This window comes from Ruditapes philippinarum, unplaced genomic scaffold (assembly GCF_026571515.1).
Source record: "Ruditapes philippinarum isolate M1 unplaced genomic scaffold, ASM2657151v2 ctg11232_1_1_1_1, whole genome shotgun sequence".
Taxonomy (NCBI): domain Eukaryota; kingdom Metazoa; phylum Mollusca; class Bivalvia; order Venerida; family Veneridae; genus Ruditapes; species Ruditapes philippinarum.
The window spans coordinates 11,680-29,649 of NW_026859083.1; the positions used below are offsets into that span (position 1 = coordinate 11,680).

General features: G+C 30.4%; 1 protein-coding gene across 1 annotated transcript; it reads right to left on the reverse strand.

The window, feature by feature from the left end:
• Nucleotides 1–237: 237 nt before the first annotated feature.
• On the reverse strand, nucleotides 238–15,417 carry LOC132755129 (neuronal acetylcholine receptor subunit alpha-3-like). Its single transcript, XM_060745930.1, has 9 exons — nucleotides 15,055–15,417; nucleotides 14,391–14,542; nucleotides 13,074–13,118; nucleotides 6,745–6,854; nucleotides 5,909–6,044; nucleotides 4,618–4,801; nucleotides 2,495–2,624; nucleotides 1,873–1,958; nucleotides 238–1,442 (listed from the first exon to the last, which is right to left on the reverse strand). Exons 1-9 carry the CDS (start codon nucleotides 15,107–15,109, stop codon nucleotides 757–759), a joined length of 1,584 nt encoding a protein of 527 aa, XP_060601913.1. The 5' UTR covers nucleotides 15,110–15,417; the 3' UTR covers nucleotides 238–756.
• Between the last annotated feature and the right edge of the window lie 2,553 nt (nucleotides 15,418–17,970).

A 17,970-nucleotide genomic window follows, 5' to 3' on the forward strand; every position in this document is an offset into this window, starting at 1 on the left:
TGACATCAGCGTAATATAATGTATCAGTCAATTTTAAACAAGACTCACACCACCTTTGAGGATGGTGAAATCGGGGTAAGAAGTGAACGGTGTATACAAAATAGTACTTATACTAATTAAGGAACAAAAGTATCGGATATATGAAGCCGATCGCCCTTGAACATACTATAATATGGTTACAATTATTTCACTTCCTACAGAACATCATTGATGACTATTCCCCCGCACGGACCATGCGGACACGGCCCGTTTTATTAATTCTTATAACACTTGTAAGCATTTATCAAACCATGACTTTAAAATTATCACGTTCTTTCAAAATGTGCTATGATAACCATTTTCCACGATTTATATTCCGTTCTAAGACATTCTCACAATATCGAGCTATACAAAGACTCCCGGTTTTTTGCTCACCGGTTACAAAGACATATTTTACAAACACAACAAAAACTTGATTATTAATTTTAAGGCTTGAAAAATGCATAATATTATTACGTTTTTCCACTAGAATATATTCAAGCGAATAAACTGTCGCCATGACAACGGTGTTATTTACGCTTTCAAAATGACTGTTAATCTTTAGAATTCAATCAATTTTGTAATTTTACTAAATATAAAATTCACTTTAAAAGCGGTAGATTGACAAGACTTTTCGTTGGTCAAGGTCACACGAATGATATCTTCAGTTTTATTAGACACGGAAAGTTGCGAACTTGTCCGTATTGTCACAAGCAGACTTTCATTAGACTAGGTTACTCAAATCCCGTCGTCTGCAACATATTTAAATGAGGGCACAATGACAAGTATGATAACCGTCGAGAATATTGTTATGAGCATAAAGGTCCAGAAAAACAGACGATCGACAACTAGTGCCACCTGCTTCCATTCGTCTTCAACGTCTTTTTCCGCGTCCTCGGCGTCACTTTTCACTACCAAAATCTTAAGGTATTTTAAAATTTCCTCCATTGTTGTCATGGATTTATCCCTTCTTAAATTGACACTGGATTCTTCCTCCACCATGGAACTTCTGTTAGAAACACTATAATCACGTAAATCAAGATTCATTTTACTGGTGTTGACGTCATTAATTGAAGGGTTTCTCATGTTAGAATTCACCACGTGGTTTCTTGAAACACTTTCACTATTAAGGCAATTGTTTCCATTCTTTTGAGTGACTGCTTCCATTTGTCTCAACAGCTTCGTTTGCAGTTCCTTCATATCTATTTCCGCATCAGATGAAGGCGTTTTGCGCATGCGCGAAAGTTTACAGTTTGTTGATATGCATTCGCACCTGACCAGTTTCGCCAGATATCCTAGCACTATATGGCGAACCCATCTCGGTATTTTCTTCTGATTTGGCGAGCAGTGGTGAAGTTTGAGAACAACAACAGTCAGTATAACTGAAACACTTGCTACAGCCATTGAAACGGTAAGATATATACCTGAAATTACAAAATCATATCTTCACTTCATAATTTAGTAACATATGACCTAAGAATCAATCAGGAAAATATGTTTGTCCTGTCTTTCGGATAAAATGTAAAGTGTATGATTAGACATTGTTAAACCTTATAAATGAAATTTAAAACACGCAAAGGTATGAAAGGATCAAACATTTTTTGTTTGCGAGTTTCGAGTTAACATGCCCAATATACGGTAACATACCAATATAATTGTACATGATAAAATAAGATACACGTTAAAAAAAGACGTTATTTACATAACACACAAGAAAAACAAGATTTTAAGATTTGTGAGTTATGTCACTATATAAAGGAACGGTATTCATGTTTTGGATATGTTTAATTACTAATTAGATGAAAATTTGATTTCTGTTGACGCTATTTGGCTGTTTATGATATAATCACCTACCAATTAAAGGAACGAACTCTGATGTAGGGGGCATAGATTCAGCTACTAGTAACATGAACACGGAGTACGACAGCAGGACAGTGATGCTGTAAAACAGAAAACATACATCCAGTAAATCTTCAAGTTGATGAATTAATAATAATGCCCCTATGTGATGACTGGATTTATCCGATTCAATTAGATTTATTCCGGGCTATTGAAATTATCAGTTTCATAAAATAGAATAAGATATGCTAGAAAGTATTAAATTATGTCACAATTTCATCGAGTAAAAGAAAATACTTGCACGATTTGTTTTGACACATGGGACCATGTAAGCCACTTTATTCTCACAATAAACGCTTAAATTTGGTTGATTTTTCTTCAAATTGTAAGAATATGGTGATGATAGATATGTAAGAAATTCTTTTTTCATAGCAGACGATAAAATTTGTGTTTGTTGATTTTTACAAACATTTCCATATTGTTGACCCCCCTCACACATAAGTATATGAATATCTTCTGGCTGTGTGTAAATGAAAATATATTATTTTCTTTATTAAAAATAAGTACCTTAGTAATTAAGATCATTTCAATGTCGCGTACAATGGGATGCAACTCTGTTTATAAAACTAATCTTTACCTTAGCGTGATTTTCTCCCCTGCGTCGGGTGGAAGACAGAACGTCAGAACACTAAGAATGTTGAGCCAAAAACACGGAAATAATATGTTGAGAACATAATACAAAATACGTCGCTGAATTGTTAATATCACTGAAATAGAAAATATTTAAATCTGTTAATAATTACCATTTAATTAATGATGCCATTAATAAGCTGCTCACGTTGCGCTGTTTTTATTAGAAAAACGTTCAAGTGCACGAAAACTTAGTAATACTCTTTTACTCGTTTGTTCAAAATTGACGCTGATATTCTTTTTACGTTTTGTAATAAATAATCAACAATCTACGTCCCTGGTGGGGCCCTAATTATTGTTTCAAATATGTAAGTTAACTTAGTTGTACATGTACTTAACAGTGATTGTGCCAGAACGACACTTGCCTCAAGTTATAATTTGTATGGGACGTTCTGAAAAGGTCACTTTTTTATCTTACCCTTGAGTTTAAAGTACGAACGTAGCGTACAGAAGGTATAACATACAGAAGGTACACACGCAAAAGAATGTGGCATTAGTAATTTTTTAACAACCCTTGTAAGAATTGTTTATATAGTTGTAATACAGATAACTTTGCTGTTATCATCTGCAAATAATTGTTGCTATAATCATTATAAAACCACTACTAAGTGATTAAAAAAGTAATCTTTTTATTCGACAGATGTGTATGTTTACAGATGGATTTGCTGTTAAAGTTTATCTGTATTCAGAGCGTGGAGAAATATAAAAACAATTATAGCTATAGGTTAATAATTTTTATTTTATTATCTTCAATTTTTCAATATAATATTTGGTGTATTTTTATGTTGCACTAACACAGTAGACGTCATATGACTGTATTGGAGTGGTGGAGGAATGTATCTGGTGACCCTCCGTGCATTATGTCTGAAGACATGAACGGACACCTGAATAGAACCACTGACGTTTCGTGCTTGGATTCAAACTTACAGCGGTGAAGGGCATGTTGAATCTCTATTTTCTTTCAGATGTGTGGGAAAGAGTAAATAATACCAACAATCTGTGGCATAACTGTTTGTCATGGTTATCTTGTAGACCGCATTACTTGAAATACTTCTGTACATTTGTTAAGTGAATTATATGACATTGTATGGAGCGACTTATATCACAAAATACCAGTAACTAATGCAGTGCGTAATGATTCTTTCAATTGTGCATTATTTGTTCTGCTTATACCAAACTTTACTACCTAATAAGATTCACTCTACTTTCTCAAATATTTCACGGACCTTATCCGTCCATAATATCTACGAGACCATAACAAAATAAAACAGTTTTTATTCTCCTTACATTCCAAGTTTCCACGGACCTTGACGAATTGAAATAATTGTGTTATAAGACAAGACATTTTCCATTGATAAACGTGTTCTCCGGGCAGAATTGAAACATCGCATTACTGAGCACTATATCAAACAATCAAAATAATAAAAACAACATAAAGAAAGCAATAGCAGAGACGTAAAAAGCAATAAGCAAAATATTAGTTCTGTAATAATTGGCGTCATTCTAGAGGAAAAGTCGGGCAATAAACGCTGCTTTAAAGAGTACAATAACTTCTTATATAATGGTAATTATTGTCAGATACAATTATTACAGTACTTTATCATTGTCAGCAGAAATTAATGACTACAGCAGACGAAATGATCATTATAAAAGATTTTTTATAAATGACGATTTTTACATTATTTTTGCCATCAAAATTACAGAAAAACACATATTTAGTTTTATCATTTAATTGATCTAAATCAAATCATTTGCATAGAAAAATCAAAGCAATTCTGGCAAATTTGAATCTCATTTGAAATTGAAACATAGCACACTTAACAGAAATAATTTTCAAATAACATCTGGACTGATCATTAAGTACTTTAGAAATGGAAATGTTTTTATAATACAGTTAGTTGTATAATTTAAGTTAAATGAATGTAGTGCTATATCCAATTATGCGCGAGATTCGTCCTAGAAATAATAACATCAAATATATAATAGAAACGGTTATATAAATTGATATGCACCACATCAAATTCATTTATTAAAATGCCTCGATTTTTCATAGGATAAGAGTCTGCGTACCTGTGACGTCAGGATATATGGCTGGGCTTATCGGATATACGACTTCGTTTCTGATGATCTCATATTTTGTTAACATCCATTCTCCATTTGTTACGTAACGTGAAACCTCAACAACACCGCTTTTAGTTAATAAATCAACCTGTGCTTTGTCATAAGACCAACTCCCGAACTTCAGTTCACACACCTGTAGGGGTATTAATTACTTAAATATTTGTTCGTAAAATACATTATCTCTTTCAGAACTATTTTCTATGACAATTCAGATTAAATGTGTTTTTTTATAATATTCCCTTAGTTTGATCTAAAATGAAACTTTTTTTTTTGTAATTTTGTAAGAACTTACTTATGCTCTAGTATGGTAAATACATGTATGTTGTTATATCACATATGTGCCGGAATCAAACATCATGGTATACAAATACATTTGTTATTTCACTTTTGCATACAAAGTCAATGTCTTAATATTACATTACATAAGAATCCATTTTTATCTTATCATTCTTTTCTAATAAAATCAAAACACTTGATAATCTTCTTCTATTTAGAGAAAGTTTATCGTATCCCATTCTACATTATGTCCTTACATAGTCATGTTTAGTATTGTTTAACGCTTGATAAAATGTAGCCAATGAGCATCCAATATTGTCACCATGTGATCTCCCAATATAATTCATTATTGCATCAAATTTTATCAATTAAGCCTTTTCATTTTGCCAGTCCAATATTCTATAGTCTAGTCTCGTTTTCGTTTTCCGAGTCCATATCAAAATCCAAAATCCATATCAAATCAATATAATACTGCGTGTAGCACCTATTTTATTATCTCAATTATCAAATAAAACAAAAGAGTTAAATTCCTTTCAAAATGTCCAAAATTTGATAGCATGAATACATTTTTGAGTATAATACTGATTCTATTGGACTCATACCAACTGAAACCCTACAGCGCCTGGTCCAATATAGGTTAAGGAGATAGGTACTTGTAAACTTGAATTCGGTATTGTACCCAACATTGTGTAATAACCTCATATGTGTATTCCTCTTATATGTAACCACACGAAAATCTTCTAATTGTATACAATTGATTTCAGTTGATATCTCGTCATTTAAACATCATTCTTGTCATATCGATTCACATGATTTTTTGTGAGATAATTTACAAATGTAATTAATTCTTTATCATGTCATTAAACAGTAAAGATCACTCTTTATCATGTTTATATATTACTATATCAAATCATAAAATAAAGTATATATTATCGTATGAAAGGTATTACGTTACTATATATACCTGATGGTCGAAAGGGAAGTAGGTGATGTCCACTTTACAAGAACTTTTAAGTCTTGCCGGAGGTGGCCAGAAAACAGTGCCGTTATAATCTACCATAGCATTAATTGGCATAAATCCCGCTGTGTAGTCGTCAGCACTAGAAAAAAACATATAATTGTACATCTTATCGTTCAATGTCATAAGTGGAAATTGTCTATAGTTTATATGAATTTATTTTAGTTCAATTGTGTAGGAAGCTACAAGCTTATTGAAACACTCCCGAGCCGGTTCCTGGAACTAACCGGTACTATGCAGTGAGTGTAAAATTTCTTGCTCTAGAAAATAATGGCTTACCCCTGATTGGGTTTGAACCCACACGGCTAGCAATCCGTATAATAATAGGCCGACACGTTAACTACTAGGCCACGCCGCCACATTTGTTTTGATTTCCCCATCATTTATATTTGTATGCAAAATTGGTATAAATAAACACCATTTTGTATTTGAGTAACGATAGATCTAATGAAAATGGAAAGTAATAGTCTTTCTAAAAAATGTCACAAAATGATCACTTATAATTAACATAACTAAATTGTTGAATGTATATTTCATCAATTGTTCATATATATGAGCCGCGTCACGACAAAACAACATAATGGGTTTGCGACCAGCATGGATCCAGACCAGCCTGCGCATCCGCGCAATCTGATAAGGACCCATGCTGTTCGCTATCAGCTTCTCTACTTGTAATAGGGCTGGTAAGCGAACATCAGACTGCGCGGATGCGCAGGCTGGTCTGACCCATTATGTTGGTTTTGTCATGGCGCGGCTCAATTATAATAATTATCAGAACGTACTTGTTATACAGGACTATATCTGGTAGCCAAAGAAGTTTTGCTGGCAGACGAACTATTTCTAAACCGTTATACTCGCTGATGTTCCAGCTGATTCTTTCATCTATCCATATCTATAAATAAATTATTGTACCATGTTGGTGAATCAAATCTTTCTTTTTTAAAACATCTTTTCATTTTCTTAAATAAATAATCTTATATCTTGATATATTAATATATGTCTAAAACTAAAATATTTAACACTTAGTATAGATATGGAAGCAACTTAAAACATAAAATATGCTAAAATATGAAAAAATATTTATCATTACAAATTACATTTTTTCTTTAACATTGCATGTAAGATAAAATTAGTACCCAAACTGTTGACTTTGAAACGTAACTTTTGCAAGTATTATTAAAAGGAGATAAATCGAACAAATATAACTATCAAAATAAAGAAAACCCATAGCTATTGCTTAAGATGTATAGGATCTGGGTCTTTTTGTCATTTTTGAATATTTATTAGAAATCATTTGTCAAAAATGGAAACAAAATATGCTTGAACTCCTAAAGAAATCTAAAAATTGAATCAGAATAATTATTTCCAGACATTAGTATATTGTTATTATGTAACCTGAACTGATGGTGAATGTTTACTGCAAGACTTTGGTATTTTTTACGTAATTTGAAATGTGCTTTTTGATCTATTTTCTGCAGCAAGGAATATTTTGCAGACATATTTGAACCATTATTCATTTGTACGGTTGTAAATATTTGTTTGCTCACCGGATTAAAACAAATATTTGATGGCCAGACATTTTCTCATAACAGAAGTGGTTGTTATTTAACTCACTCTTGCTGCAGAAAATGAAAAAATCGTAAGAAGTGCAGACGTAAATATTAAAGAATGCTAGCGTAACAATAAAATAATAGTTAAACAACTTTTACACGTCAGTCTCTTTTATCAGACAAGTCGAAACAATTTATTGAATTAGTTTATTTTCTTTTTGTTTCAATCAATAAAAAGAAATCAGCAAACAATAAATCAGTTGATACATTCGTACTTATTGATTACATTGATTTAACAATTTTGCTCTAGGTAATTTCGTTAGTTTCAGTTTTAAGCACATGACTTTTATCATTATGAAAATGGAATGTTATAAATTCTTTATTTAGTGTATAATATTATGTTTATTACTTAATATAATTATTCATTTCAGAGCACTATACATTTAGAAAAAAAACAATAATTACATTATTCAAATCTAAAATTGGGATCGGCCGATCGACAGACAGACGGACGGACGGACATACTGATACTTTTTATTTACAATCAGATTCTGCAGTTATTTCTCATCTTATGATTATTCTCATAATTGTACGGGCTAACAGTAAACCAAATGTACATTTATGAAAATGAATATTATATTATGAATGTTAATTCACATGACTAATTGCATTAAGTGTTTATTTAAAAACCGAGATGAAAAGTATTAAAATAAAGATCATGTTACTACTAAAATATTCTTGTAGAACGCTCGTAAGGTGTCGATATCTTACGTTACTATTAGTGTCTTAGAATGTTGTAATAGTCGTTGATATGAAAACACAACCAACCTATAAAGACAATGTTCCGCTTTTAAGTTATACATTCTTTATTAAATGAAACAACAGATGTCTCGACATTTAAAATAAAATGTATAAAAATTCTGCAGTAAAATGATACAATGTGTGTTTGCCTTGCAATGGAACAGAAAATTAAACATTGGTGTTTGGTGGACAGACAACTGGTAACTTTGTTGCTGTGTAATCAGACAAGTACAGTTACAATTATTATTGAGTATGTCTGTCCTCATCATATATGATTTACGTATAACTGGTCTGACTCAAGGCAACAATCAAGAAACGAATTACGGAACAATATGTCTAACTGAATTCAATTCCATTTAAAACAACAACACATGGGACGTTAGTATAAAACTGGAACAGGACCTAACCTAGGAAACGGTTTTGTTTATTTTTCATATTTTCACCCTGACGATGAGGCGCATTATTTGTTTTCAAATGCATATATATATATTTCCTCATTAGTGATACAGAAAAACTAAGAGAGCAGTTTATTGGCATGTTCAATTAGTATAATCTTAGAGTGATAAATAAATATGCATCAATGTACTGTTGCCTTGAAATTTGTTTGAAATTTGTATCCTTAGAATCTTTTTCAGCAATAAATCAATTTATCAAACTGTTTTACTGTTGAATTAAATTGATACATTCTGTAGCTTGAAGAAAGTGTCTAGTGTGACTTAGTAGTTCACACTGATATACAACTGTATGACATCTCAGACATATATATTTGATAAAATTACCATTTTTCTGGGGTCTTTTCTCATAATAAACAGTCTTATTGCCACGTTTTGTAATGTTGAAATATATTTTATGTCGTTGGTATATATTCGTATCTAAATGTAAAGTGAATGTATGAAACTGTCTAAAGACAAACCGTCAAAATGTCGGATTAAAGAGACAGTTGAGAATCCAATGATGTGAAACAATGGTGTAGTAACCATGGAAAGTGATTATCAAAGTTTCGCCTCGACTACGAGAAAGAAATTAATTATGTTTTGAACAAAATATTTTACAGCAATTGAATCTTTTCTACTACAATTAAAAAGGCAATTACTTTTACTATTACAAATGATCGCATTGTTTTATCATTCAAAATATAGTTCTGGTAATTAGATCATACTCGTTCATCCCAGAAATGAAGTTCATTAATGTAAGAAGCTATATATCTTATATACAGACCCTTGACCATTGTTTATTAATATTATGTTGTGTGCGGTGCGACTTTGCCCAGTAAAGCTATAAGTTAAAGTAAAAGTATTGAATTGTCATTAGATTGTTGTCATTGATCATATTAAAACAATGTTAGGGGAGAAAGGTTACACCTTTAATACGGTCATTCTTGGTAAATGCCATCTATTTAAATATCTCTAAAGCGTTTTTGTCTTCTAAACAGTAATCAGTGAATAAGATTCCTTCCATGAACAAATCTTTGATCAACTTTATAACATAACTATTACAAATTACATATAAAAAGGGTTGACAGACTTGTGAAAATATTGTGAACTGAATAAAACTCATAAAAACTTTAGGGGTCACCATCCTATTTTTCGTTAATTAACTTTTCTGCCCCTGAAAAAGAGTTTTTACTCATTCATCCTTTAAGGGATATTCAGGCAAAATAATGACAAAAATATTTAAATGATCTTTTGTACACAAATCATGCTAAATGACATTTCTTAAAGTTTCAGCATGAATTTCTGTTTAAATTCGATATATTTCGGGCTGAAGCGTAAATATACCTATATATGTTGAACAAAATTAAGACGTCAATAGAATCATCGAACAGTTTTAAAACAAGTCAGGTGATTTGAACAAACCCTTGAAGTTACAATAACAGATATTGTGGATATTGTATGATTGAAACAAGTCTAAGTCATTCATTTGACATGTTCTTTAACGTTTCCAGAGTTCACAGTGACAACTATTGTGAAATCCTAGCGTCCTAACCTGACCCACGCGGGTCAAGTTAGGAAACTACCATTTTATTCTTTATATGGAGAAAAGTTTTGTTCCTTTGACTGTCTAATATATTCATTTTTAGGGCATTTACAGAATGATGACTGAAAAATTCAAAACTAAGAAATGAAAATTTTGCCTGTGGGAGAAACTCTATTGCATAGAATTTCAGTAAATTATGCACTGTGACAAGGAACATAGTAAAACAAAATAAAATAACTCTGCAAATTTAATATCAAATGAGAGTTGCTGGACATAGTTTTGATTTACCTACTGTTGAAAATGAAAAAGAACAAACAGTCTTATACTGGAACAGAAAACTAAAACAAGTAGGAACATATAACTAAAACAAGTAGGACGCATAATTTAAACAAAAATGGCGGGGTGTGCTTATGCATCAAAATTGAAAGATTTCAAACTGTTTTATTTCATACTGAATTCAAAGTAGCCATTACAGTGATTTGGAGACAATATAATCAAATATCATTTTCTGCTTTCATAATTTAGGAACAGTTTAGATTAAAATGAAACAAGGAAATATTGTATACAAAACATAAAATGGCGTGCATCGATGGTATTTGTACAAAATTACTGTCTGTCCATATAAAAGATACAAGAAATATTGGTATAAACACTACCAGAAGCATGTAATAACACGACATACAAAGCCTTACTGGCGACCTCAGTGTATCCAGGATATATAATTCTAGCAGACGACAATTATTTAGTCAATATAAAAATATTTCTGGAAGGTAAGAACGAGATTTGAATGTACAATAAAACTACGTAATTGTATGAACTTTTTCACATTAACATTATTACATAAAGTCACGTTGATCCATCACTACAATATTTCTGGGATAGTCAGAATCTGCATTGAAATGATATTAAAGTTAAATGTTTAAAACAATACGCAAGACAAATAAATTAATTGTATAATATCTTATTTTGTAATTTCTTACTTTTATGCAACAGACCAAAATAATGTCACTTTCTTTTTGTTTGTTTGTTGTTGTTTTTTTTCTCTTTAAAGCTGCTAATTTATAAATAATCAATTGGGAACAATGTTTTGTTACGACACACAATATATCATTTTAGACCAGATGTTACTTTTATGTAAAAGACTTCTATACTTCATTAACAATTGCATTTACAAATTGTTTTGCAGTAATTCTTTATTTTTTTAACAATTCTATAATAGGTCGTTTCTTTGCATCATACTACATGTATCATAATTTAAAAAAGGTCACTTTTCTTCCATTCCTTTAATGATATTTCTAGAAAAGACCGTTTTTGCCGCATACTATGATAATTCTATGATAGGTCTTTTTCTTGCATACTTATTATGGTAAGGCCGTTTTTGCTGCACTTACTATACTTTTTGTTATTTATAAAATGTAACATTTACTTCATGTGTAAGTAAGACAGTAAACATAGTTTTCTCCTTTATTACCGGTTATATCTATGCATGGACCCATCGAAAATTCATTTGTCATATCGTTGGTTGACATAGTTGAGAGGTTGAGCGTTATCGCTAGACAGCTATATGTTTGACAAAAATATATGTATTGGCAGTCTGCACGAACAATCTTGTATGAACTATGAGAATGTTACCTGCTAATTTTCATTCATTTTCATGTTGAAATGGGATTTCACTGTCACCTCAACTTATTCCTTCGATGAAATATAATTATTGCCGTTGTGATATCTTTTAAAAAGTATTAGGTAACGTCATCAAGGATTTCATTGTATGTATTGTATAGACTTGTACAATATATTTATTATCCGCTTGATGCATGATCCTATCTATGATGACAACAGACATATCTATAACTCTAAATGTGTTTTGTCTGATTACAGGATTACAAAACCACTGATTGTTTGTGCGTGTGGCTAAAGACAAAATAATACTTTTGTCTGACGGCGAAATGAAAACATATGGTGTTGCTTTTCCGCGCAATGGGAAAATAGAATACTATACAATATTCACTAGACTGTACTCTAACCTCTGAGCCCCTTCATAGCTTAACAAATGAAAGAACAAATGACGACATCAAAGTCGCGTATACAACGAATGCTTGCAAATGGTGTTTTCAAAAAATATATCAATCGAATTTCTGAAAAGTCGTTGACAGAGTTTATAAATACAATTAGATCTAGCAAATGTTGGTAAACAAACGACTCGTGTTTAAAGGCTCGATTGAATAGCATAATTTCAAAAAATCGTTCCAATTTTCCAGCTTTATATTAACGTTATGGCACTTCCGTACATATAATATGATGTGTTGTTATATACTATATACAAACATCGAATAAACATACGCTTGATATTATATTATATTTTGTAATTAAAGAATTTTCTGTGATAGAAGAATATAAAGCATAGCAGGTAAACTTCCTTAACCAGACCATCTTATTGTAAAACACTAGTTTATAACTCACAATGAGTTAAACATTTAAACTATTGAAATATTCAAATCTAAAACAAATCATCGTGCCGTGAAGTTTGGAGATTTCTTTACATATTAAGATAGAAAATAAAAACGAAAATAAAGTATCAGAAAATACAAAGATGACTTTTATGTTTTTGTTCCTTTCTAAACAGGCACACATATTGTCACCCTTTTTTCCTTAATGCTGATATTCTTTAGGATATATTTACGACACACGTAAAAATATTATTTAAAACATATATCAGACAACAATAGATTTGAAAGATTGTTATTGTATGTGTACACAAATGCAACCAGAAATACACTACTTACCATTTCCAGCCATGCATTTAAAACAAGAAGTTGATTCTTTTCATCCTGAAAAATAAAACGAAATCAAAAGTGCCATGACATCATTTTATAACGAAATGCAATTCCTCTCAGAATAAACAGCAATTCCTCTCAGAATAAACAGCAATTCCTCTCAGAATAAACAGCAATTCCTCTCAGAATAAACAGCAATTTCTCCATTTTCACATAAAAAACGAAATATTTAATTAAAATGTTTTTGTGAATATTTTAGGGTTTTATTGCATCTTCTCTCTATCTTACACATTAAATCTGGTGCAGTACAGTATTCCATAAACAGAAACAGGCCATAAATTGAAAATGAATTAACTAAACTTAATCCAAAGTGTTCAAGATAGCAAGCAAATGGTTATGATTTCACACTTCATTTAATGTAAAATTCTTTCTTGAGTATTTTTAAACAATAAAGGCAGACACAATTCTGATGATTTTATAATTCTATGTTTGTATTAATTCCGTAAGACTAGACAGAATGTCTTGTGAAGAAACAATTAAATGAGTATCATGACGACACAGCTCATTAAAAAAATAGTTAAATGACCCTAAGGAATTTTGTGTTTGAAGTGTTTTAAAATAAGCTTCAGAAATGTAGTTAAATTATTGGAAAGAATAGGACAATTCAAAAACGACGAGCAAATATTAGAGGTTCGATTTCATTGAACCAGTTCATGCACTATTGTGTTAATTACATAATAAATGTGTGCAACAAACACCAAAACAATAAAACTTTCAACCATTTTCCCATTTCCATCATCCACAAATAGCTACAAATGGCGGTAATCATGGATGCAGTCAGTTATTGGTACAATACAATATTTCTTTATATAGTGAAGGTTACATAAAATGTAACAACTGACAATTTACAAATGATATCATTATTAAACAAATGTGGGTGCATTAAACAATATGTGTAATACTAGACATGCAAAATATATTTCAAAACATTAGTAAATAAGAACAATGTATCGAATTTTATGAATGGTTTGAATGGTTTGATTTCTCGTTGTTTAAAGTATAGTACTCGTAAGTCGATTGTTAAATGACTACGAGGTCTATGAAATCATTTTTAAGATGGTATGATATATTAAACATAGTCAAATAACTAAAATTATGTAATGACAACTCCTGACTAAACAAAGTCTTTGTTACAAACTCTAACTTGCTAATTTACAAAATATATTTCCATAGATGGAACGAGGAACGAAAATCATAGCCCAGTTATTCAAATGTAAACTGTGTCCTCACAAGAAGAAACTTGTTTAAAATTTAAAAAAAACTTACCATATCCATAATCTGTATAAGAGTAAATCCAAACGAGACCTCTACATTTCTAGATGAATTATACACTGGTCTCACACTGTTGTCATAATGTTGGTCTGTTATTATCTTTTGCATAAGAGCTTGTTCGTCGGGCAGAAAAGCACTTGACAAAACTGAAATGAAAATAGATATAAAATTAGTTATCTGGATCTCAAAGGCTGTAATTGTAATTCTGGCGGTTTTTAGCTTTTTTACGAATATCTCTTTGTCAAACAGTTTCTTTTTCTAGCCTATCTCTCTTTACATATATGTTTTAATTGGGATAAATGTCTTTAAAACTCATTTATGTATTTAGTTCTTAAGACATGCAGGATTAAAAAACACAAGACTAAAGGGTCGTAAGTAAAAAAATCCATAATGTTTACATTTTATTCCACCAACTGATGATTTCATGAACGTTTGAAGATGGTGATTTTACTAATATAACTATTCTTATAAAAATGTCATTCACTGTATGATTTTGCTTCATTTTGATAAATAAAAGAAATAATTAAGACATATTTTTCTTTGAAAAACAGTCTTGAAAGTTAGCAACATTATAAAGAACGAAAATATCCAACCAAAAACTATATAAAAAAACAACATAACATAAAAAACAAATCAATGGAATTATCAAAGAACAAACCTATACATGTGGAAAAGAAGACACTTTTCACAGTGGTATATTCCATTATCACCATCAATAATCATAAATATGTTATATGCTTTTAGTCACTGAACGATAGTTCATAAACTCATGTCCCGGTATATCAAATATTCTCCTTCGTTAACCACTTACAAATAAGCTTGGACCTCCTTCGTAAACCACTAAAATCAAGCCTGAGCCTTGGCTTTCTATTCTTTATTTTGTTTATGTGTTTGACTTGATTGCCAGCTCTTGGTAAAATATTTACAAAACTTAATATAAATATTTCAACCTTGACAAAAAGTAGACTGTTTCTTTACTACCCCACGCATACTGACATACAAAGCTTTCTCACAAAGATCCCAGATTTAATTATCTTAATTAACAACTTTTGTTTTAAGTTTACACTTATATATAAAGAATCATGGAGATAGTATGTAATTAAAATGACATTAAACTATCAACACGTGCAGGTTAGATAAACAATGAGCAACAATCTTACTGTGTGTAACACTTGAAACGTTGATACAAGTTAAACTTTCAACGTATTTAATAGTAAATTTATAAACTTTATGATAAGAAATACTTAAAGTCCTTTCCTTTAAAAAAACTGATTTTAAAGATAAATCAATAAAACATGGAAACAACTCCAACTCTAACCCTTATAACAACAAAAATTCTGGAAAAAAACTGAAAAAAAAATCAATTAAATTCTGGTACATAAGCATATGAATATAACTTTATCATTCTGTGCATGTGAGCAAATTATCCAAAATGTGTCTCACTCATTAACTTTAAAAAAAGAGAAGAAACACGTTTAAAACTTCAAAATATATCCAGTTATGTTTTCTTTAAATTATTCCTATCAAGCAATGAGTATTTGTAAACGATGTATATGTATTTTAATGAAACGGTAAAATTACCATTTGAATCTTAATCCCGTCATAAAACGCTCAATATACTTTTATTTACAAAGAGAATATATCTCTATCCATACGATTAAATGATATATCTACACTCAATATAGATTCAAATATATATCTTCAATGTTTAAACACTTTCTTTAAACATATCAATTTTAATTTAATTTAATTAGTTTTTTTTATGTAATTCCAGTATGACAATATTTTTTTTGAAAAGACATATAAAATTATTTTCAATTAAATTCATAATATGCACGCATTTTCAATGTATATTTTATTCACACTTCTTTTAAATATAATAAATTGTTAGTTATCCATTTCCATTAGTGTTTAATCAAATAAAAACATTTACAATATCTTCACCATTACATCACAATAATAAGCTGCCAGTTTTGCAAATGCGGACGATCCATTTGTTTCATGTTAACATTAAGTCTTATAGAAATGCATTATAAAGTTAACTCTAAAAAAACATTTTCTTTGTCTGCTTTTATGTCATTTCTAAAATTATTGAAGAGAGACCTTTCAAAGAGACTGAAACATATTTCAATTGTTATTTCTGTGGACATACACATGTTTATAGCACTTAGAGGAGATATATACACGTTTTAATACTATTTTATTTATTACATTTCCTCCAAAATAATAAACTCTCTCCCATAACACTATTCTCTCCGGGATCAAGGTCGTCCTAAATTTAAAATCATAAAAGCAGTCGCCTGTATTCATTTTAGAAACGAATTTCTTTGGTACAATTCAGTGTTGTTATATTTTTCTGGTCCTTCGGGATGGATCATTGAGTCCAGCACTTTTTGTGTTGAGAATTGAGTACCGCTAAAGCCGGTGCTGGTGAGCGTGAGGGATGTTGCACTTTATCATTATCCCTCATGTACAGGCTCAATCAAACCGGGTCTGCAATTTTCATGTAATTTTGCTGTTTTTAATGCTTTCGAGGGATCAATTTTTCCCGATATCTAAATATATCACCTTTACAAATGTATCTTTAATTGAAGAAATTAGCTATTGCAAGTAAAATATACTTAATATTTAGTCTTAAAACAATACGATATTACAACAAACATCAATTGTTGAACCATTTTCATGATTTTCATGCATTCATATCAGGAATGTAGAACTATTTCAAAGTTTATTTTCTGAAACATTGGTACTAAATGTTTTTTGTTTTGGAACTTTAAAAGCTTACTGTAGTATCGCAATATATTCTGATTTTTCTATACGACAATGTACATGTATAATTACTTTGAGTAGTCATAGTGATGATATCATTTGCGATTCAAATATTGAAATATTGAGACTAAATATCTAAAGTGTTACTTTACAGTATAATGCGCTGGGCTTTATATTTTAAAGTTTACAGGAGTGTTCAACTCATTTGTACATGAATATACTCTAAAGAATGACTAAATTATCATATGAATCCTAGCCAAATCATTTACGCTCAATAACGTTTTATATACAAAGAAAATATATTTACAAATTTCCAGATGAATGGAGGGACTGCATTAATAATATTTTGATAATCAATCAAGTCATCTATGGATTTTTGTGGTTTTTTTTTATTTTTATTTTTGCCCTTTGCATTCCATAAGGAACGAAAAAACCGTTAAAATCGAGATGTTCAAAGTCAAATAATGTTTTGTTGTTGTTGTTTTTTTTCAACAGAAAATAGTCTAAAATATTTGTAGATTTGGAGAAAAAAGACAAACAAATCTCACATTCTTATTACACAAATAATTTGTTTAAACTTGTATGTGGCGTTGCCAAGAGTTCTGTTACCTGTATAAACAGAAACAATACATTCTTTGATGACGATGTAAAGTTATATCAATTGTTATTGTGTATGCTAAAACTGGGAAGTCTTCTCTTCTTCTCAATATTACTATAAAGAAGTTGATTAAATGCTATCAAACCATCAACTAAAACAAGTTAGATAACTCGACACTTGTCACTTAAAGCCTGTAAATTTGTTCGG